The following is a 23,681-nucleotide window of genomic DNA, read 5'->3' as shown; positions in this document are numbered from 1 at the left end:
ATACGATTCTTTTTTACAATCCGTCGTTACAGACCGATATACACGACGTGTTAATAGTACTTATAGGGTAAGTATGTTAATATTGTAGAATTCGCAACAAAAACCCGTGCAATCATGGATATGGTAAATGATAAAATTATAATAATAATAAAATTTTATGGCTCTTTGCGATAAAATGATTTGATTTTTGTCTCGTTCTTGAGGCAGGCGCCGCCGCGCCGCACGCACTGCATCCCTCGATCGTGCATCGATCGTAACGTTCAATTGCTCAGTGTATGAGCGCTGCATCCCTCGTTCGCGCATCGATCGTAACGACCAATTGCTCCGTGTATTAACTGGCATTTTCAAAGTGACCGATCGTCACGATTTTCGTCAGACTGATCAGACAGATCGTACCATGTATGGAGCCCCTATACAATCCCGCCCGGTGGATAGGTATCTTCGTGGCAGTAAAATTATTATCAGCGTAGATATTTTTGGAGCAAGGTATAGGTACCTGGCCGGTTTTACTGTTACATTCAACTTTACCACTAGGCGATGCAATGTGCAAGAAACATCGATAACACACCAAGAATTGATAAAAAACTCATAAATCATCGACCGGTCCTCCATATTATTGTATGTATAGCGTTTATATACATTTTAAAGTACCCAATAGCTACGTGAGTTTAATCTGAAAATGTTTACTTTTCCTTACGAACTCAATCCAACATTTTGGATGGAAAATATATGTTACAATAAGTAATTGATAAATAGCGAATTACTGTTTGCTTATGAAGATCTGTAGAAACATCCAAATTAAAATTAATCATCTTTAGTCAGATATGACAATATAGTTGGTTCAAAAAATAATAATTTGTATATTATAGTACTATCGATATTTTGAAGGTATACTTTTTTACTACGGTTATAAACGTAATTTAATCTTTATTGATTGATATGTCCACATGCAAGTTTATATAATTAATCATCACGTATCATGTTTAACGTGACCCTAAAGCCTACGCTATCAAAGAGATAAGATAGGATAGGTTTAGTATTTACAATTGTATTATGTAGTAGGTACGTTCGGTGCCCTAACTCAAGTATCCAAGTAGCCATACTAGTTGTATAAAAAAGAGATATGTTAGGGAACGTACTGTACTCGTACCTACGACTAGGCTTGTTTTATGATATACCTAACCGATGTGAAGGCGTAAGTAGTTTAGCGTCGCTTGCACCATCCCACTAACCCGGGGTTTACCGGTTAATCCATTAAGGGCCACATGCCCCAATCACTTAACCCTGGGTTAACCGGTTAAACCTGGACCTACCATGGTTACCTGTACAATTACACTGGGTTAACGGTTTAACCGGTTAACTCCGGGTTAGTGGGATGGCGCAAATGGCCTTAGTTAAGTAAAGATTTCGGGCCCAAATTCTACTGAGCGAACTATTATGTAGTAGTGTACCAATCATATAGTACTGTCGCTACTTCGCTATTTGAAGTGCTACTATAAATGTACATCTACTAATCCTAAGATTCCTAAGTTCGAACAAAAGAGCTGGTCCTGAAAATACCAACCATCGGCTTGAAGTTTAGATATCCTCCGTCGTAACTAAAAACAGCTTTAAGTTAAATTTTACGGTTGTTTTCTTTTAGTGGTTGGGCTCAGCCATTATTGATTATATTATCTGTTTACACATGACAACGATCTCGAAATGTACATCCGAGTACATACGAGCATATGCCTATTTTATCTGCCGCTAGAGGTCAAACGGAACAGCGAAGTCACAAGTCACGCGTTAATAATGATAAACATGATTATTGTTTCTGTTCAAAGTGTCTTCCTACGCAGCACGAATGATAGCTAGCTGCTGAAGTGATAGCTTTTAATGGGTAATTTATTTAATAATATGTATAATTAAATGATTAGGCAATTGTGCTTTGCATATGGTAAACAAGTTTAGGTAGATCCAATACCCACACTAACTTGTATTAGGTACATATTATATTACACCGGGAGACAGTGTTGCAGAGGATCTCAACCGAACTACTTATTAGAAATAAGTGTTAGAGTCAGACCAAGATAAGTTGGCAGCGATTTCGACAGCCCAGACAGTGCAACCGTTATTTGAAAAGTCAAACTTCTATGAAATTATAACGTTTACTTAACACTTGCACATGCTGGGCTATCAAAATGGTTGCCAACTTGGTCTGACTCTATTGCCGTTACGAAAAATACTAGATACACCTAATCAGTAATCATGTAATAGGACATAGGTACAGAGATCGGATTCTTAGCGTTCCACCGTTTGCAATCCACTTAATAAGTATTAATGAATTGATATCTAATTAGCTACAGGTAAGAAATTAATTTATTAAATATTTGGTGTCACGGCCACATTATTGCGAGTAATGACGCCAATACATGTTCACGAGTGATTACATATATATTGTATACACATATGTCCTCTAGCCACCCAGAGACCTAGAAAAAGGTCTATCATTCCATTCGTTTTAGAATTTTATTTTTACAAATTAAAATAGCATTTGTCTTAATAAGTTTTGACGTGAGGCTACCGGATAAAACATAAGAGGAGTAGGTTTACTTTTTTATAGAAAGATAAATAGGTTATACCTATACCTACGTAATACTCAAAAACTCAACACGCTCGTTACGCAAAATATGGAACGCCCTTTCCCTAGAATCTAGTTAGATTCTAGCGTAAGTAGTTACTTACATAGACACAGGTCATAATTAACAGACTCATTAAGAGGGAAGAATAGCTTTTCGAATCTAACCAAATAACGTAAAGTTTTCTATGAAATTCCATTTCGGGAGAAAACGGTTTCCACTAACTAAATCTTAACAAATCACTTTGATTTTGACGTCGATCACTTCAGCATAATATCTATATTCTAGGTTTATAGGTTTCGCTTTTTTAGAAAATTAAAACCTATTTTTGTTTTGCCAATTTTGAAAAAAAGGAAAACCTAGTTTTTCATTGTGTCAATAGCATACTAAAAAAACCGGCTAAGTGCGAGTCGGACTCGCACAGGAAGGTTCCGTACAATATCTATAAAATCGGTCACCCATCCAAGTACTGACCCCGGCCGACGTTGCTTAACTTCGGTGATTGGATGAGAACCTCGAGATTGGAAAGAAATATTTATTTTATTCTGTTTTTAGTATTTGTTGTTATAGCAGCAACAGAAATACATAATCTGTAGAAATTTCAACTGCCTAACTATCACGGTTCATGAGATACAGCCTGGTGACAGACGGACGGACGGACAGCGGAGTCTCAGTAATAGGGTTCCGTTTGACCCTTTGGGTACGGAACCCTAAAAATCATGGAGAATGTAAAATATTTAGAAGTGGCAAAACGTTTTCTCTTTTTGAATGGACGATCACGTCGTGGTATACTTCCCTCTTAAACCGAAGCTAAAATAAACGCAATTTAAAACAGTTTGCGTTCCAAATTTGTTTATGTCTACACAATCTAGGAATGGTAGATTGTTAACCATGGAATGAAATGCACTCATTTCTGTCGAGGTAGATTACTCCGAGACTGAAATAGTACCTTTCACCCGAGTTAAACACTCTACTTTTCATTTCGAATACGATGAATGTAAAATACTAATTCAATTTAAGATTGGTTATGGTAGTAACCATCAAAACAAAAGAGATGTATACTATATAACTAGTCAAACATGTTTATTCTTGTTATTTTCAATGCACCTATTTCGGAAAATTTAATTTCTCGACCGCTGTAAATCAATGAAATATATGTATAGGAAACAAGCCTGTTATAATGTGTCATCTATACGTCCAGGTCCGGACCAAGTACTGCCCGCCGACGACTACGTCACCTGGATCCCGGAAGGGCGCGTGAAGCTACGCCTGGCGCCGCGAGGGATCGCCGGTGAGCCCCCTATATCGGTGCCGGGTCTCCTACGGCAGACCGCCGCCAGATACCCCGACAGTCCCGCGCTATGTACAAAGAAAGATGGGAAATGGCACAAAATCACATATACGTAAGTGTAGAAGTGTAGGTTGATGGAAAACTTTAAACGGGTCTACTATTTAGGTGCCTATAGGCCAGATTCAAAGTAAATTAAGAGCTATCCCCGGAAAAGTAACCTGGTAAAGTAAGTATTTTGAGAGTAACAAAACCCATATATTTAGTTTGTTACATAGTATTAGGTGTTTGTTTATGACATGCGGATATTGCGGATGGCATGACCTGCCATCCCTTCCTTTCTAGGCCAACGATGGCGTAACATGTAGGTATGACTTATAAATCATAGTTAATAATAATAGTGTACCTAGTAGTTAACATAAAGTTCCATCAAATGTTTAATGAACCATAAACATTTTTCGACACATGTAGGTACATAAGCAAGAAAGAAAAACGCCTACTACGTATTATTCACTCTTGTTTGTCGTTTGCTCTAAGAAGCAAGATCAGATATTACAATTGTAAATAAGAACATTATCTAACTACGACAGTAATGGACTGACAGTCTAATTTTAATATTTTCATTTTATGTCCGCCCAAAATATTTTTACGTACAAATTAATAATTACTTACATGTACAAACATATTGCGAGCTAAACAAAGAAAGAACATGCTTAATATTTGTTGATTTTAACTTTTAAACCGGGGCACCATAAATTAACGGCACCAATCATGGGACATATAAGAGAAAATTTGGAGTATTTTTGATATTTCACCAACAACTGTAAAATTTCTACCGCTTTATGCTTTAAAAGTTGAATGTCCAATTCGTCCTTTATGTTTTCTATGTATCTCATGAGCTTTCATGCAGCATACTGCAATTGGTTTCAATATTATTAACCAATCAAAACTGTGTTTTCTTGCTCCAGTCATGGGATGTAAGTACATATGGCGCCATTCATTTTCAAACTAACAAATATCAATGAAAAATTAAACTTAAGCAGCTCTTTGGTTCTTGTTTATGGTAAAATGTTACCAGCGATTAAAAACTGATGGTAAATACTTGTTTTACAGAATTTGTCTATACCATCCCATTACTGGTGCCTGTTCCATTATAGGGGTGTTTACTATATAGTTATTAACTTTTTTATTTTTTTACTAGGCAGTACCTGGAACGAGTAAGGACAGTAGCAAAAGCATTCCTCAAGCTCGGCTTAGAGCGATTCCACTCCGTGTGCATACTCGGTTTCAACTCTGAACAGTGGTTCGTGGCGGACTTGGCAGCTATTCACGCAGGGTGAGCACGAAACCTGATGAAATTTCCATTCACCTGCCTTAATTGCTTAGCGAGGCAATAGTTAAAACCCATAACACAACAAGTTTCCAGCAACATAATAAATCGGGTTATTCCATTTAAATATAACGAAAAACAATCGTTGCAAACGTGCGATTGTTTTAAAAGACCTATTTATTCTATTGTTTTTTTAAGACTTCTAAGATCTGACATATCACGAGAACAGAATTGCGATTGCGTGAACAATACTTTTAGAACCGGACATGCAATCTACTTAGCTACTAAAAAAAATGGCTATGCGTGATGTTTCATAGGATAACCCGGGTACGTCCCTAAACTACGTCCAAAAGAGAGGTATGGGCATTGTGAATGTCATCTCGCTTTGTGTGGTAGGGCACAGCCAGTGGATGTCATTCCAGATCTAGAGCAGAGCCCAACTGGGGAAGTACCTCCACCTTACAGAAAACAGCAGCCAAATAACACTAGACCCTACTCATAGTGTTGTGTTCCTACCGGTGAGTAAGGTTGCCAGAGCTCAACGAGGGGGGCGGGTTTAGGGTCGGCAACGCGCATGTAACTCCTCTGGAACTGCAGGCGTACATAGGCTACGGAGACTGCTTACCATCGGGCGGGCCGTATGCTTTTTTGCCACCGACGTAGTATAAAAAATAATTTTTTTTTTAAATTGAGGTGGATTGTCAAAGTAAACTTTTTAGCCACAGTAAATTTACTGCTATCCGTCGACACATGATTAAAACTTGTAGCACGCCATTTGACTTTGATCCTTATTCTGTCACTGATATGTGTTAAATTCGTTAAATATTAAAAATTGGCGCCACCTACTAGAGCCTAGGCCAAAGGTATGGCAAAATCGCTCGAAAAGTGTGTCCGAAATATGGCAGTAAATTTACTGTGCTACAAAGTTTACTTTGACAATCCACCTCAATTTCAATAGTTATTTGTACAACAAGAGAGCAAAGTTTGATATTTCTTCGAGTGCTTGTTTTGAGTCCCGTGCAAGCGAAAGATTGAGCGTAGTAAGGGACTCAAAAGCGCACGAGATGTAAATAACTTTGATCTCGTGTAGTACACAAAATTTTTCACGTCAGTCAGCCATCAAAAAATACAACCTGAAAAAATGTAATCCAGACGCACGGATCACTATTTCACTAATTTTTTTCTGAAGTTATTCTAATAATTAACTTTAATTACCGCAATAAAACTAAACGAAAGAAATTTCAATGAAATAATACGAAAATAATGAATTAACGAACATCAATTGACAGTTCAACCGATAACTTTTTTTTGTAAAAAAAAACTTTGTAAGATACGGTCCGAATTGCGGTTACTACTATTTGTCAACTATAGTAGAGATCGTTAAAAGTAGTTAAGTAGATTTATTTACTGCGTAACAATTGCGTAAATTTGTATAAGTTCATTGTTTTGATTGTATGATAAAATACGCAAAATATGGTGTTTTTATTAAATTTTAAACTTTTATTACATTAATTAATTATTACGAATAAATAATATAAAATTAAGACTCGTAGGGTGTTTTGGAACGATGCAGTCTAACTTATTTCGGGGGTCTATTATAAACCGTCAATATACCGTTGAATTACGTATGCACTTTTGTGTCTCTTTCTTTTTGCTAATGACGTGAAAGGAACAAAGACAATAGAATCCAAATATTTCGAACCTGTATTAGGCCCCGCATGTTGAAATGACATTCGAATCTTAAGGTCACTTGAATGTTATTTTGTCTCACTCGGTGAGCAAAATGCGATTTTGCTCACTGTTTTTAAGCAGCAAATTACCCTTGTTCGAGCTGCTGACGTGAAAATTCTCTTTGCCGTTATAGAGGTTACGCAGCGGGTGTCTACACGACCAATTCGGCGGAAGCATGCCTGTATTGTCTCGAGAAGTCGCGAGCGAACATTTGTGCGGTACAGGACAAAAAGCAGTTGGACAAAATCCTATCAGTCCGCCACAAATGTCCGACGCTCAAAGCAATCATACAATGGGAGGGCCCCGTTGATAGCTCCGTACCTGGACTATACAGTGTAAGTGTTTTAAGAGTTCTTACTTAAATACACAATCTCAGTTGTAATTTACTTCACAAAAGTTTCACAAATAAAGGATCTTGGGGTGACATTCGATGAGAAGTTAACATTTGACCAACATATACACAAAATAACATCTAAGGCTTTTCAAATGTTAGGATTCGTTCTTAGATCAGCCAAGCCTCTAAAGAAAAGTTCGTCATATATATTACTTTATAACGCTCTTGTGCGACCTTATCTCGAGTATGCATCAGAGATATGGAACCCGCATTACGCTGTGTACATAGATGCTGTAGAAGCAGTTCAGAAACGCTTCCTTAGAGCCCTCCACTTCAGACTTGAACATGCAAATCTGTCATATATCAAGCTGCTAGAAAGGTATAAGCTAAAGACGTTGGCGAGCAGACGCCACGCCCAAGATGCTACCGTCTTATATAATATATGTACCGGTCAGTATAACTGCCCGGAGCTCCTGGAGGCTATCAGTTTCCGAGCTCCCACCTACAGGACACGGACACTTTGCCTATTCGCGGTCTCGACGGCTGCCACTAACGCTGGGGTACGAGCTCCGCTACGTAGAATTTGTCATAATTACAATAAAAACCTAATCTCGGTTGACATATTTAATAATTATACTCGATCCAACTTTAAGCGCAAAGTGAGCTTGCTCCTATAATGTTAATTTAATTTTAATTACCTGTATTGTAGCTTAATTTCTTTTGTATTGTTTATTGCTGTGATTTAGGCCGAACTCGATAATCCTATTTTTGTGTTTATGTACATACTAGTAGGATATGATAAATATTGTAATAGTTTAGTATTAATATAAGTAAGGATGTCTGTTTTAAGTACCGATTACAACGCTGTCGTAAAATTATTGTCGGAACTCCTAGTGGGAATTGTGTTAGGATGTAGGCTAAATTTATTATTTTAGAATCTTATCCGTATATATTACTGGCCCGTATCTGTTTTTTTCCCCAATAAAGAAAAAAAAAAATAAAAAAAAAAAAAACTAAGGGTCTTTTTTTAATAAATGTTTTATTTATAAATCTCCACTCCACCGTTAACTCAAACTGTTCAGTCAGCCCACTGTGGCACATACTCATATTGCTCTGACCATACATGTTGTTTTAACTGCTCTGTTTCAAGAATTAAAATCGACTATTCCACACAGCAAAGCACTTCCACGTACCTAACATTTTGGTCTTTTAATATGAAATTTTAAAATTTATTTTGTAACCAATAATTTACCACTCGTTCGCAGTGGGAGCAAATATTAGAAATAGGACAAAAGGAGCCAGATGGACCGCTAGACCAGATTTTGAAGAGTCTCGCCGTCAACGAATGCTGCACTATTGTCTATACGGTACGTAGGTAACAAGTATATCTAAAGCAAGATCGATTACTCCAATTTCCGTTACATCAATTCTGCCTTTCTAACTAATTGACAAATTTAATCTGACGAGCGTAACTAAGTCTCCGTTTTCTGTATTTCCGATACTATAACTATCTCTGTATCTATACAGCCAGCGTAGCCAACATGCAAATCGCTTTCGCTCCGTAGCAATCGAAACGGAACTGTCACTCTCGCACTAATATGGAAGAGTGATAGGGACACAAAGCGTTTCGTTGACGAAGCGATAGCGATTGTCACCTTGGCTAGGCCGGACAGAATACTAAACTATTTCTATTTTCAGTCCGGAACCGTGGGTCCCCCGAAGGCCGTGATGCTCTCACACGACAGCCTGACTTGGGACGCGTACTCCATCTCGCAGCGAGTCGGCGATATCCAACCGACAGTCGACACTCTTATCTCCTTTTTGCCACTCAGCCATGTCGCTGCTCAGGTGATTGCCTTTTTACTTGCTTGTCGGTCTATTATGAACAAAATTCCTACTCGTAACGTCTCAAACCTCAGTGCTTGGCTTTTGGTCACGTCATATATCACCGGTGGTTTAAGATTACCGTATAACTTTCCCCGTGTACCAAGTACAAAGTTCGTAAAGTCGACATGTTTCACATCACAAATCACGCGATCAAACATGTTTTGTTGACCCTTTGCATAAGCAGGTTGAAAACCAGTTTTTGGTATGCCTTGATGCAAAATGTTATTTACACTTACACCATTGTCAAAGGGCAAAGTCCTGAATAACTTATAACAAGTTTTAACGTCGTACAGATAAATTCACTAAAATCGACGTCACTCTAATACGGGAATGAAATAATGAACTAAAGCTAAACGAATGATATCTCTCATTGTGAGGGTGACGTCCTGGAGCCCGTTTAATGAAAACTCAAGCGAAAGTCTATTAACTTTATTTATTAAATTATTAGAAAGGGACTTCAGCTTGTTCCACAAGTTACATCATTCTTTAAACCTGTAATAATTATTTTAGTACAGTCATTAATGTCATTATATCCAAAAAACCGACCCTACCCGTGAATAATCAGTTCTTGGATTTTTTTTTCGTAGGTCCCTTGGGGGGCCACTGGGAGTGTAAATTCAAAAAGTAGACCGAATTAGGCTCCTGTGTATATTCGAAAAATGTTTGAATAATCATCAATCCGTGAATAATCATTCACGGGTAGGGTCGGTTTTTTGGATATAATGACTGTACTATTTGTTTTACAAGGGGGCAGAGTTGTTGTTTAACCGCTCGGGCTTATATTGATACCCGAGCAAGCGAAAGATTCCAAAATTGAACCACGAGCGTAGCGAGAGAAGTGGAATGAGCGTTGCTAGGGTTTCAAGGCACGAGGGTTAAACAAACTTTGCCGCCGAGTGAAACACAACATTTTTCACCACACCAACGCGAGGAAAATAATAACTATGAAATACCAAAAAAAAACAAACCAAATCAAATCCAAATGAACGTAATTAAATATTTATCATCCAAAATCATCATTTAAAAGACAATTCTACCAGCTAACATAAGGAAACGACTTAAAATTTGCATCGGATTACTTTGCCCCACATGTGGATAAAATGCAACTTTCTCATTAGTTTTTGAACAATCAAGAAGGCCTTTACCAGTTGGTGTGGTGAAAAATCATATAATCATATCAAAAGTATTATAAAAGCTTTTTTTTATCATTTTGGTACGGAACCCTTAAAGCGCATTTGGTTGTTTTTTGCTACCGTAGGTACGGTAGTTAATACCTACGGTATTATATATACGGTATTAACTACCCGTAATGTTTTTATAATGACCTATATATGTATTTAACAGCTATGTGAAGTGACGCGGTTCTTTTTGCATCTAATTGTCGTTAGACTAAGCATAATAGGGTTGTTTCCATTCGTTGAATTCTATTTGGTTTAATTAATACAAAGAGAGAATTCATAAATTGCAATTATTATAAAATAAAATTAAAGGGTATCACTTGATTATTCTTCACATACATTGTAAATTTTCTAACAGATATGGATATGGTAGTTTATCATGTAGCATTTCGTATAATCTATTGTAGGAATTTGAGAATTATATGATTTAAGGCCACGTTACGTTTGCTAGACGAGCTTGGGGTATTTTACGGTAGTAGAATACTTTTTAGTTTTTCCCTGTAGGAATATTCAGTACGATGTACATCTTAATTCTTTTTATAACGTTGTGTAATGATTTTTTTAATGTCCTAGCTGACGCTCGTCCTCGTTAGGTATAAGATAAGCCCTCGTTTTAACAAAGTAAAACAAGCCTCGAACTATATCATAATGTGAATTGTCGGCAGGTGGTGGACATTTATGTAACCCTGATGAACGCTGTAACGGTGTACTTTGCGCAACCAGATGCACTCAAGGGCAGCCTGATTGACACACTGAAGGATGTTCGCCCTACCAGGTAAGTTATTAAACATTGCGAGGATGTGAGTGTGCGAATGTGGCAAAATCGTAACTACACAAGAACATGCGCAACGTGACATAATTGCTTTTATACTCGTAAATCTTGTAATCATATGTTGTATAATTTAATGAAACCTGTTTTCGTAGCAAACGATTCGATTATTTAATTACCTACAAGTGTTTATCTAGTTTTACTTCGGTGTTTTTAATTTCAAAATATTGAAATTCACTAAATAAATGACAACAGATCAGCCCAGTCTACAACAAATTCGTGCCTCGAATTTTACAGCTGATGTAGATGACGTTGTACAGCTCCGTACATTATGCAGTAACTTTGGTCGTTTTTAACGTTTGACAATCCAGTGACCACAAAACGTATGGCATAAAGATTAGGGAGCACGTTTTTTTTGGGATTTACGTCTGTTACGTATTTAGGTAACCCTTTGATTAAAGTCATAAGTAACTACCATTATCACTATGCGTCGACCGTACCAATTATTATACAGGTTTATCATGTAGGTAAAGTGGGTAATCAACTAATCAATAACAATGGGTACCTAATAGATGATCTGAGGTCTAATCGATCCTCTTAGACAATAGAATAGATACCATCATCACAGGCCTTTGCGTCTATTGCAGACGATTTAAGCATTGCTGTTTAGACAACGGGTTTGGTGACTGTGGAGGCCGATGCGTGAGCGGCACGACCTCCCACATTTTTGGCAGAAAAAGCTCATGCCACCTGAGGTTCCAGTCCCGATTTGCTTTCTGAAACCATACATAATTATAAATAAGCCGATATCTTCTTTCTTATAATAGATAACTTCTATTAATGAATCAACATTAATGAAAATGCGTCAGAGCCATTTAATTATTACACGATCTTAATCTTTAATTATCGAACGATATACCGTTACACATCATTTTATTATCGTTTGCTAAATTATATCAGTCACCAGATCATTGACAAAAAGAGTTGGACGTTGGACCAAATTCTACACAGACTTTGCGGTGACAAAGTAGTGACGTGCCGTCAAATTCTTGTGATTCAATTTCACAGTTTTCCACTTCAAAGTCTGTACAGAGTTATCTTAAATGGATTCTAAAGACCTAGAATACCGAGGAATTTATTAAATACTTACATACTCGTAATATGCATTTTTTATTGGCATCCATTAAAATTTATTAATTCATTAAACATATTCAAGACCTACATATATGGATTTATTATTGGAAATAATTATAATTGATTATGAAAATGATGCATAAGAAATAATTGACGGCTACCTCTTATTCAGGGAGTACTAACTTAGACCTAATAAAAAAGTCAAGTAGCATAATACCCAATTATAATACCTTTTTTTTTTTTTTTACCTACAAAAAATCATTATTTATTGACAATAACAATATACATAATGGATATATACAGATGATTACTATAACTATAATATAAAATAATAATAATGTTATAATACCTATATTTTATTATCCAATAATTTCAGCAATTTGACAATTGACGCTGGTCTACATTTGTGTGTTGACCAAATGACCAACGACTCAAGAATGTCCAGGAAGAATGTGACAAAAGGTCCTTATCCTTATTAAAGATAAATACTACGATTTTGGCGACGTTCAATAAATCAAATAAACCACACTTTTGTCAATTAATCGGTAACTTTTCTAACAGACTAATTTGTTTGTTTTTTGACAGACTTTTAGCAGTGCCCCGGCTATGGGAAAAGATGTACGAGAAAATGATGGCCGTAGGCGCTCAGAGCGGGTCCCTGAAGAAATGCATCGCTGTGTGGGCCAAAGAGAAAGGGCTCAAGTACCACCTCGGCAGGATTGAAGGGTAAGTTTTATTTTTAATCAGCCTAATTTAGGTCTCATTGCTGGGCAAAGCCTGCTCTCGTTTTCTACTTTCGACCCTTATGTTGGTATTTTCTCAGCATTCCAGTAAGGCTAAGATGGTCGGCTCTTTATCATTTGTCACAATGCCTGTCACGTTCTCACAAGTATGTAAGTGCGAAAGTGACGGGCATAGTGACAAGTGGTAAAAACGGAACCATGCTGCCACCGCAGGTAGAATGTGTTCAAGTTAGAGGAGCTTGGGTAACCTTCTGACCTTCAGTCATACTACGGTATATGGTATGCCTGGAAGCTAATGTGGAAAATCGTTCAGGGCTATTATCATATATATCGTGTCTATGATAACACTAAAAAAACATACAAACTTATTTCTACTCCCATCACAATTCATAATTTTCCAAAATAAAAACAGGAGTAAGTACGAGTATGTAGGAGTATTAAAATTTTTATATGTCTGACCAAGAACATCCCCTTCCCTTCGGGGATCGTGTTTCTATTGACTCTCGTTAACAATTTTGGCCATACAGTCCTTTTTGCACAATGTAGATAAGGTTATGTGGGGTAAAATTAACTATGGGACAAAAGAAACACTTATAGGAAAAGCAAACAGATACTTACTCGTACAAGATACAAGGGTCTTATTTATTACCTAAAATTACCTATTCGCACGCGTGTATTCGTACTTTATTTTGACATGTAAATTGACTTTATGAATAAATGAGTATGAGTATGGTACAAAGTTTTACAATACATATGGCCCTTTCAATTTTCGATACAGGCACGTAATATGTTAATTAGGTACTAGTGTGGAAAAGTAGCACTATACAGTATTATGTACTGTAATAGTTAATTATGGCTATGGTTGTCGGCCGAGTACATAGATGAGGCCGCAACCCCTTTTCATGCCCAGGTATATATAGTGCTTTGCTCAAACATACAATGAAAAAAATGAAGATATTGTTTCATGTCCTAATGTTGTAGGTTATTCAGCGCGTGGGGTATTAGGGTAACGAAAATTTGTTTATTTTTTTCTTTTTTTACCAGGAAAAGTTATTTAGTCATGCAGAAATCATTATAGGACTGTATCTCCTAAACCATGCGTCGTGTTATTTTAAACGTCAAACATCACAGACTGAGCTTTCAAAATGGCTGCCAATTTAGCTAGGTCTGACTATTGATTTCTACTTATTTAATAATTGGACTTCAATACCTACTAACGTGGATCCTCTCGTCCAACCGCCCTCGAAAAGTGATACTTCCCAGCCTAATTGAAGAACATAATAATCACAAATATCATGTTTGAGAAAAATCGTAGTATTATTACTTAAGTATCGTTATTTACGTTTATTTGTGTATCATATATTTAAATTGTATAAAAACAATATCGAATGTTGCCTTTGGAAACTTAAAACATGCTTGCAGTAAGAAATAATCGGACAGACAGACGGACATGACGAATCTATAAGGGTTCCGTTTTTTGCCATTTGGCTACGGAACCCTAAAAACGCCTCTTCTTTGACAGGCGTTTCGGCAGCTATTCCGTTTTATTCAGACAACTTATTAAGAACGGTTTTTCAATATTCAATATAAAAAAATTTACGTGTTATAATGATGAAGAGGTAAGCAATGAAATATGTATATTTTTATTATTCTGACATTAACAGTAGGTATTTATGTTCATTACGACTTTTAAAGGAAACTAACATTAACACTCATCAATAAGTAGTCATGAATTGGAACAAGTATAAATTTAAAAAAAATTGGAAAAATGAAAAGCACTAGTTGAATTGAAAGTTCGCGCAAACTTTCCGCACGCTAAACAGCAACTTAAAGTAGCTCTTTTTGAGCAACTGTATTAAAAAGTATGTTTCACTTACCCCACTTGATCTTATATATTTAATTGATTAAACAAAGATACGTACCGGATTTGAGTTGCAGGATTACTTATTTAATGCGCCAAAATTCTTCAAATGCCTAATCGACCTATGAGGATTAACGGGATTACATAATTATCATTACTTATCACAAAATATTGACGCAATTGAAGTTGTAAATTTAAACAAAAATATCCGTTTAGATAAACTACGTGAATAAACAAGAACATAAACTCTATTATCAATATATGTAGATAAGGTCAGGTGGAGTCAGTGAAAAATACGGGGGCAAGGGAAACGCTGCGAGAAAAACTCTTCTACATAAGTATTATTAAGTTAATTGTATCTATTCATTAGTTTTATTTTCAGAATTATCATTGAATTTAGTTTTTAATATCTTTAAGTATCTAACTGTCTATTTTCCCTATATATTTACTATGGTTTCTCTTTTGCCCATTGTGTCCTTACCCCACACCGAACCTTGAGTAGATATTTCTCTTAAAGGTTCCGTTCCAACCCAGAGAGTTACAACGGAACTAGTAATGAACTGTTACCGGAGATTTTGAAATGTTAACTATAGTCTGTCAAGCAAAGTCTGTCAGTAGCAATGTAAAGCAAACTGAAGTATGGCAACACTCACAGAGCAGTATTGCGCTAAGAAAAGCAGCAATGTACATCGAACCGAAACATATTTTTTTCCGCTGAGCGCGCTCTTCGTACGTCAACTAAAATTGCCGCTCGCGGTTTATTGAAGCATTTGGAAATTGTTATTATTATGAGAGGGACAATTTAAACTGGAGTAAAAACGATGTCAATCAATATGATAAACGAGATCAAAAAATACCTATTTGCAAACGGACTATGCTGGAGAAAATAATGTTTGAATCAAATCATTGCTTCCGCAGGTAGCTGGATTTTAATATATTATCAGATTTCTCGGTTGGAATTCAATATTAAAGATATATCACGATAAAATGCAATACAAATGCTCCTTTATGCAACCTTCAAAAGCTAATTAGACATATTTAGGTAGGTACAATCGAAAAATATATCAATAGATTGAATTAAAATAAAGGTTTGTATGCTTAGTAAAAGGTGGACGCAAAAGGCGAGCGCTCGCATTCTTAACCTTTGGTATGCTTAGGAGCAGATCTGCTACATATATATTCAACTTAAACATGAAGATGTCATAGCTAAATAAATGTAAAGGTTAAGGCATTTGCACTTGAGTACTTTTTAACAAACGAGCTGTTAGTAGGTACCTATACTACTGAATTTAACTAGAATAAAACAATCCATTGTTTTATTTAGGTAAATATTAAAACCTAGGTAAGTAACCCCTGAGCCATCACTGGCAGCGGTAGCCCTGGTAGGGTATCACTGTAACTATTCTTGTCACAATTGCAGGGCTTATTAAATATCAAATATCTGGACTATTTACATCATTTTGATATGGTTTTATTCTGTTTTAGCAAACTTAGAAGACAAATAGGGAGCAAAGAGAACATGAGCACCACGGTAGAAAGCTGTTTTTAACATCAGTTCAGAAACTGAAGAAGCCCAAAGAAAATAATTATGCCACTTGTTAATTGTAAATTAGTGTATTTCTCTTGAACAATGTCACATTCACATACCAGTGTAATTTTGAAATGGTTTTACAATATACTTATATAAATATACAGATTAAAAATTAATAAAACACAACTGCAGATATTTTGGTGTTCATTTAATTTCAAGGCAATTAAGATACAGGTCACTTTAGCTTATTTACACTTAATTCAGGCCATTCATTGAAAAAATATCATTAAGTTACCAATGTTACTGGTCCACTCCAACCAAGCATCAGAATACTTTGTACCTAGTCACTTATTGCATCTTAAGCATAAAACAGATCTGTTTGAAAATTTGTAATTTCAAGTTTAAAGTTTCCACTCCAAGTTTCAAAATTTATTCTTATAGTAGTAGTTACACATAAAACTTAGTCTAAAGCAATTTGCCTAATTTATAGTACAGAGATATTCCAATATCTGAGACCACTCTTACATGCTAGCTTGGTAAGGTTTTGCTCACACTACTGTTTTTATACAGGCTAAAAATGTTAGATATTTACATGTATCGGCTAGATCATATTTTATATGTAGATATTTAAAAAAGTCATTTAGATATCAGGAGAATGCTGTTAAGAAATTTTATTAACTTTCACATTAGTCTATTCAAGACTTGTCAGGAACTGACACAATTTCAGGTACTCAAAATATTAATAAAAGATACCTTGACAATGGAAACTTAACAACTTCCACTCATGTGAGTAATATGGAGTTATATTGTTTCTGGATAAAAGAAGGTAAAGGTAAGGTAAAGGATTTAAATGTTAAAATATTTTTCTAAAATTATGCACACTGAATAAATGTAATGCACACTGAGTAAAGCGACTTAAAACTTCTCTTTAATAGGTACATACCGACTTCACAAAGTATAAACTAGGATTTTCCATAGGTATACATGTGCAATAGCTGAGTGCATGAAACAAATCAGCCTAAATAATATATTTTCGTGATGATTAACAAACGGACAACTTTTACAATAATATGTAATCTAAACTATTGTCCCAATTTTTTTAGTTTTTTTAATTAACAAGTTTATTTTTCGTCTTGTTTGCGTTGTACACGTATGTACGTAAAGCGCCGTAGGTAAGTTTTGTATGAAGAGAAACTTTTACGAACGCCTTATATTGGGCGAGTTTTAATCCTGCAACAAACATATGGAAGTATTAGGTAGATGTTGCGAAAGAAATTAGGTATAATCAAGGTTCTTAAACGTCTTAAGATTGTTTAAAAAAGTTACCTTTGAAAATATTTGAGGAATCCGTCTGTTGATATTGGGAACAATCGAATCAGTTGCGGTTTCGAGGGCACAATTCGTGGTCTTATTGGATATATTTAGGCATACGTTTTATCTTTATTTAAGCCTTTTAACCCTGAAACAGAAAAAACTGCTCATTATCTTAAAAATTCTCCGGGATCTTGCAGTAATTATCATAACCTCAAAATTTTCTAATGGTTAAGATCAACGAGCATGATTTTACTTACATTGTAGGCATCTTGACTTTGCTTATGGTCATGCACAATATTATTTAATATATTGGTATTTATTTTAATGCTGGGAGCAGAAATTTCTCTTGAATTAGCACCGACTCGGAATGTAAACAAACAAGATGGACGATCCACATTCTACAGATAAAACACAGATTACACGCGATTTTGGAATTATTCGAACACAGTGTTGCTAGCCCGCGATTTTTCAAATTTGCCGCGTTTTTCTACTGACAAGATTTGCTTGACCAACTATATGTGCCTACACATCAAAACTTGGTATTATTCCTAGGACTACTGGACTAGGTGTTCTCGATACGTGTACTAGAAATGTTTAAGTTCCAATACTTAATTTCTGTGGTACGGCAGCGCAATCGTTCCCCGATTCAGCTGACCTTTGTTCTACATACTCAGGGCCTTATCAGCCGGCATGAGAGGTCTCCCCATAGAGTTCACCACCCTCCAAATGTTACAGTATTGGTAAGGTCAACGCTTCATACGTGTTGATGTTGTATGGTTTTGTTTTGTTGACTTAGTTCATCTGCACGTATCAGTTCATATAATTTTGAATAAGTAACAATAATTATGTCATTCATTTAGAGTTCGTACGTAAGCTGCAAGTTATTATGACCAGTACATTCACGCATGTAGACTTGATAATTTTAAATTTTCCTTTGTTAGTAATCTATAGATTAAATGTCTACTTAAGTTTAAATATGGTTTAGCTAGGTTGGTAGGTCACACTGAGCTGAAAACAACTTTCACTATGGGGCCCCGAATTCGTGAAAATAAATACACCATCGAGACCTAAACCGCGAAATAAAAACATTCGGTTCTAATGATAGGAGGAGCAATATCTCAGGGAGAAAAATGTGTTTTTAGGGTTCCGTACCCAAAGGGTTAAACGGGACCCTATTACTAAGACTCCACTGTCCGTCCGTCCGTCCGTCTGTCACCAGACTGTATCTTATGAACCGTGATAGCTAGACAGTTGAAATTTTCATAGATGATGTATTTCTGTTGCCGCTATAACAACTAATACTAAAAAGTACGGAACCCTCGGTGGGCGAGTCCGACTCGCACTTGTCCGGTTTTTTTTCTTAGAGAAACACTAAAATACCATAAATCTATAATTCAAAAAAATATTAACCATTTATATTTTTCACGAGGACTTTTGATTGAAACAAAAATAAGAGTCCACACTCCGCAATTTTTCATACAAATTGTTGGTGTCAGTTTTGTGAAGGTTTATACAAAATGTATGTGAAAATGCGTAACAAAAGTAACTTTTTTCGAATCCTTAATTTTCCTTTTTTAATCGATAGATTTTGAATAGAAATAACCTTAAAGATGATAGTTTTAAGAAAAAAATTAAATAGTAGGACCACTTTTAACTGAAAATGCCGATGTATTAGGTTAGTTACAGGCGAGTGGGCCTAAGTAGATACTACCGGCTTAGTCCCAATTGAAATTCTGAATTAATTGCTTGAGTTAAAGTTAATAACAGTAACTCAATTACACCGCAAAGAAAATTATGAAAATGATAGTTACTTACGCTACAAATCTAAATTTCGTAATAAAAAATTCCAGAGCATTAACACAGATTTTAGGTGTGTTGTCTTATTCATTAAATCATTGCCTGTTCTTTAGGTTGAAACAAGTTTTAAATAAATATTTAATGTTACTAAACAATGTCAATGTAGGTACATCATTGCGTAGCTACTTCAATATTATTCATTTGAGTGGGGTGATTGATTGTGATTGATAGGTATGTGTAAAAATCGATATTTACATAAGATACTGTTTTCTTTATTACGTCATATAGATTAGTTATTCGAGTGAGTCAACATACAATTTTAACTCATTCAAGTTGTGTTTTCAACAAAATTACGTTATATGTAACGTAAGTAACACTTCATAAGTACATATAGCTAGCTTCATATTATTAAATTAAGAAAAATAACGAATTCCTCGCTCAATTTCAGGCGTGATGGCATGACGCTAAGTTACAAAATGGCGCGTTCGCTGGTGTTCAGCAAAGTGCGAGAGAACCTGGGCTTGGACCGGTGCGTCACGTTCGTGACGGCCGCCGCGCCGCTGTCGGCGGATATCAAGAAATTCTTCCTGTCGCTGGACATCCCTATCATGGAGGCGTTCGGCATGAGCGAGGGCTCCGGCGCGCACTCCCTGAGCATTGATCCCAAGTAAGTTCAAGCAAATAGAACATATTAAACACTTAATTATCTATGTCTGGAAAACTGTGTACCTCCAGTGAAGGAATTTGAATTCTATATCATTTCGTACCTTATCACAGTAACAATCAATAGAATGCCTCTAGGAATTTCATATTATTGTGACAAGGTGCAAAATGGTACAAAAAACAAATTCATTGTCCGCACATTCCTTGGCAGCTATTCGAATGAGAATCAGGATGTCCAAGCGGCATTAAGCGATCTATAACATTATAACCAACGTTTTCAGACTTCAATCTCCACTATTTACGATGTAACTAACGTGGTTTCCAGCGAACTTGTTTTAACTTTTGAGATAATTGGCAAAAAAATTTTTTTTAGTAAAACCTCTTTGAAAATTGACCCCATATCTGTATGTAAGGAGGAGTAATTAAAACGCTTTTATGGCTAAGGGCCACTTGCACCATCCCACTAACCCGGGGTTAAACCGTTAACCCAGTTTTAAATTGTACTGGTAACCATGGTAACTCCAGGTTTAACCTGTTAACTCCGAGTTAGTGATTGATGCAAGTGGCCCTTAAATGGCTTAATATGAGATATTTTTAGCATATAGAATAAGGGGTATCATTATATTCTCGATTGCGACTGATAGTAGATACCTACAAATGATACCTATTCAAAGAGCAGATGGATTTAGAGAGTAAAGCTGCAGGTTACAAAACTCACTTCACTTATTCCAGATTTAACCTCACCTCAGTAGGCGAGCTGCTAGAAGGCACAGAAACCAAGTTCGAAGGATCGATGTCTCAAAACGGGCCGGGCGAGATCCTGATGAGGGGTCGCCACGTGTTCATGGGGTACCTTGGCGACGAGGAGAAGACCCGCGCGACCATCGACAGCGAGGGCTGGCTGCACTCCGGCGACGTCGGCCGGGTCGACAGCCATAACTTTCTTTACATTACTGGCAGGATAAAGGTGCGGACTGATATTTGCAGTATCCTTGCGCTGATGTTCTAATCTTTTTCGTTCGTTCGTTAGAAAATACCAGAAAAAAGTAAGATAGAGACAAATAACAGGCGGGAGAAAAGCACAAACGGTAAAAGAAGAGAGAATCTTTTGGAGTTACCAAGGTATCACATATTACGATTATCCTTAGTAGAATTTATCTCGTTGCGATAAAATTTACGAGACATCACTTAATTGTGTCGACAAAGACACTCGCATTCTCAACTGTCATCTTTCATATCGTCAACTGACATTTTGTAAACCTTATTGCAAAGACATAAGGTCCACGGATCAGTCAAAGTCAGATCAATTGCTGTTAGTGCAGTCAACTACCGAGATAACGACCCCCTGCATAGTAATTTGCTCGCAGGGAGTCAACTATCTATGAAGCTGACTTTACATAGTTTGTGTTCATACCATAGGAGCTGTTGATCACCGCCGGCGGCGAGAACGTGGCGCCGGTGCTAATAGAGCAGACGGTGCAAGCAGAGCTGCCGCATGTCGGGTACGCGGTGCTCATTGGCGACCGGCGCAAGTTCTTATCCATATTGCTCACGCTCAAGGTAAACAATACGTAATATTTTATATCAATATTTCGTTATTTTCTACAAGACTATTTTCCAATTTTGAGACTGAAATAAAGATTCAAGTTAGTATATTTTTGAGGAGGCCATATAAGTTGGCATATACATAACAGAGTAACAGCGACATACCTATAGAATTCTTTTGTGAAAAATCTCATGTCATTCAAGTAATTTAGTTCGTCAGTTCATTACCCGGTAAATCAATAGGTACTTCAGACATCGTGGACAGACTGCGCAGTAGCTCATAGAACGATTTATAAAACCTAGGGTAAAATCTGTCATGTTAAAACGCAATAAGTAGCAACTTTAAATTGTCGTCTTTGTCCGTTGTTTAAAATTTTAATGTATGATTTCAGTGTAAAGTTGACAACGAGTCTGGGGATCCTTTGGATGAGTTAGATCCGGTGACACAAAAATGGGTAGAAAGCCTGGGAAGCAAAGCTACAAGCCTCCGGGAGATTTCAAAAACCAAAGATCCCCTTGTACGTAAAGCAATTAATTTGTGTATAATTTTTCCTTTCAACTTTCTTACTACGATTACACTATAATAAACATAATCCTGTAGAAATATAATTACCTTGGGTCATAAAAAAACACGATGCGTGTTGTGTAATACCATGCGAGTAAAAAGGTATTTTTCATAACTTGAAAACAAAATAGTTTATTTGGTTTAACTTATAATACACAAAACATAAAAGGTTGAATTCTCCCATTAAGTATAAAATACTTGTGTCGGGAGAAATAATATTGAAAAAGCTTCAATTTCACGTCACATTTCATTGTCACGATCTATCCAGTAATCAAAGTCGATAAAGTTTAACAATCTCTGTAACTCAATCACTTTTTCATTTTTTACAGGTGTCCAAAGCAATTGAAGCCGGCATAATGCGAGCAAACAAACAGGCGATTTCAAACGCACAAAAAATCCAGAAATTCTCGATTTTGCCGGCGGACTTCTCTGTAAACACAGGAGAACTAGGTATAAGAGTAGAGTCACGTGCAATTTTATCTCGGACAAAGAATCATGTAAATATTGTGACACGCTCTTATAGCTGTACAAATAGGATTGTGCCACATATTTTTACCGATTCATTGGAAAAGTATTTTAGATAACTATTCATATGCTAATGTGTTACCTTTAGCCCATAATTCTAATTGCAACGCAACTATCGTGTAAAACCTTAGTTCAATGATTTGTTAGATAGATGCGTTTTACTTGAATAATCGGAACGCAATGAATTCGGAAAACCTACGTGCTTAGTAAACAAACGCATAAGCCTAACAAAATGGAATCCGCTGTTTTGCTATAGAACTTTATTTACAAAAACAACTTTTATTTACAGGACCAACACTTAAAATCAAGCGGAACGTGGTATACGAGAAATATCACGACATCATCGAAGATTTTTACAAGGACTGATAAACAATCAAATTGATAGCAAAGCTAATACTTGAAGACAAGTATCTTACAGGGGATTAATAGCAAATTATATTTATTATTAGACAATAACAGGACTTAAGAGTGGTGCTAATATTCTTATCTGAGATATAGGGAACTAGCGCGATATCAGTTGCGGGACAGCTAATTAACGAATATATGATAATTCAAGACAATATAAGAGTACAGTCAAGGAATAGGTGTATGAATATCAAACAGCCTGCGCAGGAGCTCTGGAGATTTTAGGGGTAAAGAAGCGGAAGGGATTGCTTTAAAGTCCCCTTCAACTCCTCGGAACTGGCGCGCAAATTAAACTTACCTAGGATAGGGACGTCAAATATTGTCGACGCTAAATTAAATTATTCTTAAATGTTTGCTCAAATAGGGACACGTGGTACGACTGGAATCATTGTGATGTTAAAAAAATATTGTTAAATCAAAATCAAATGTTATTTTTATAAGTATAAATATATATTTTGATAAC

At 36.2% G+C, this 23,681-nt stretch overlaps 1 protein-coding gene and 1 long non-coding RNA gene across 5 annotated transcripts in view; one reads left to right on the top strand and one right to left on the bottom strand.

Annotated features, from left to right (window-relative positions):
• Positions 1-23,680, top strand: part of LOC133519040 (long-chain-fatty-acid--CoA ligase ACSBG2) — a 38,644-nt gene extending 14,964 nt beyond the window's left edge. For 2 of the 4 annotated variants that reach the window (XM_061852908.1, XM_061852910.1), the window contains exons 3-16: positions 3,820-4,021; positions 5,108-5,242; positions 7,101-7,302; positions 8,567-8,668; positions 9,000-9,149; positions 11,032-11,141; positions 12,855-12,995; positions 18,393-18,458; positions 19,964-20,182; positions 20,911-21,145; positions 21,598-21,738; positions 22,116-22,241; positions 22,618-22,738; positions 23,103-23,680. In XM_061852908.1, the coding sequence (XP_061708892.1) occupies positions 3,820-4,021; positions 5,108-5,242; positions 7,101-7,302; positions 8,567-8,668; positions 9,000-9,149; positions 11,032-11,141; positions 12,855-12,995; positions 18,393-18,458; positions 19,964-20,182; positions 20,911-21,145; positions 21,598-21,738; positions 22,116-22,241; positions 22,618-22,738; positions 23,103-23,179 (2,027 nt within the window). In that variant the 3' untranslated portion in view covers positions 23,180-23,680. The remainder of the gene's footprint in view (positions 1-3,819; positions 4,022-5,107; positions 5,243-7,100; positions 7,303-8,566; positions 8,669-8,999; positions 9,150-11,031; positions 11,142-12,854; positions 12,996-18,392; positions 18,459-19,963; positions 20,183-20,910; positions 21,146-21,597; positions 21,739-22,115; positions 22,242-22,617; positions 22,739-23,102) is intronic. The other 2 variants (XM_061852912.1, XM_061852911.1) reach the window with 2 other exon arrangements.
• On the bottom strand, positions 17,321-18,240 carry LOC133519045 (uncharacterized). The gene is made up of 3 exons (XR_009799572.1): positions 17,976-18,240; positions 17,731-17,863; positions 17,321-17,634 (listed from the first exon to the last, which is right to left on the bottom strand). It is a non-coding gene; the product is annotated as an uncharacterized LOC133519045 (long non-coding RNA).
• Position 23,681: the final 1 nt, after the last annotated feature.

The sequence above is a fragment of the Cydia pomonella genome, chromosome 6 (assembly GCF_033807575.1).
Source record: "Cydia pomonella isolate Wapato2018A chromosome 6, ilCydPomo1, whole genome shotgun sequence".
Classification (NCBI taxonomy): domain Eukaryota; kingdom Metazoa; phylum Arthropoda; class Insecta; order Lepidoptera; family Tortricidae; genus Cydia; species Cydia pomonella.
This window is presented reverse-complemented; position numbering and strand designations above follow the sequence as displayed.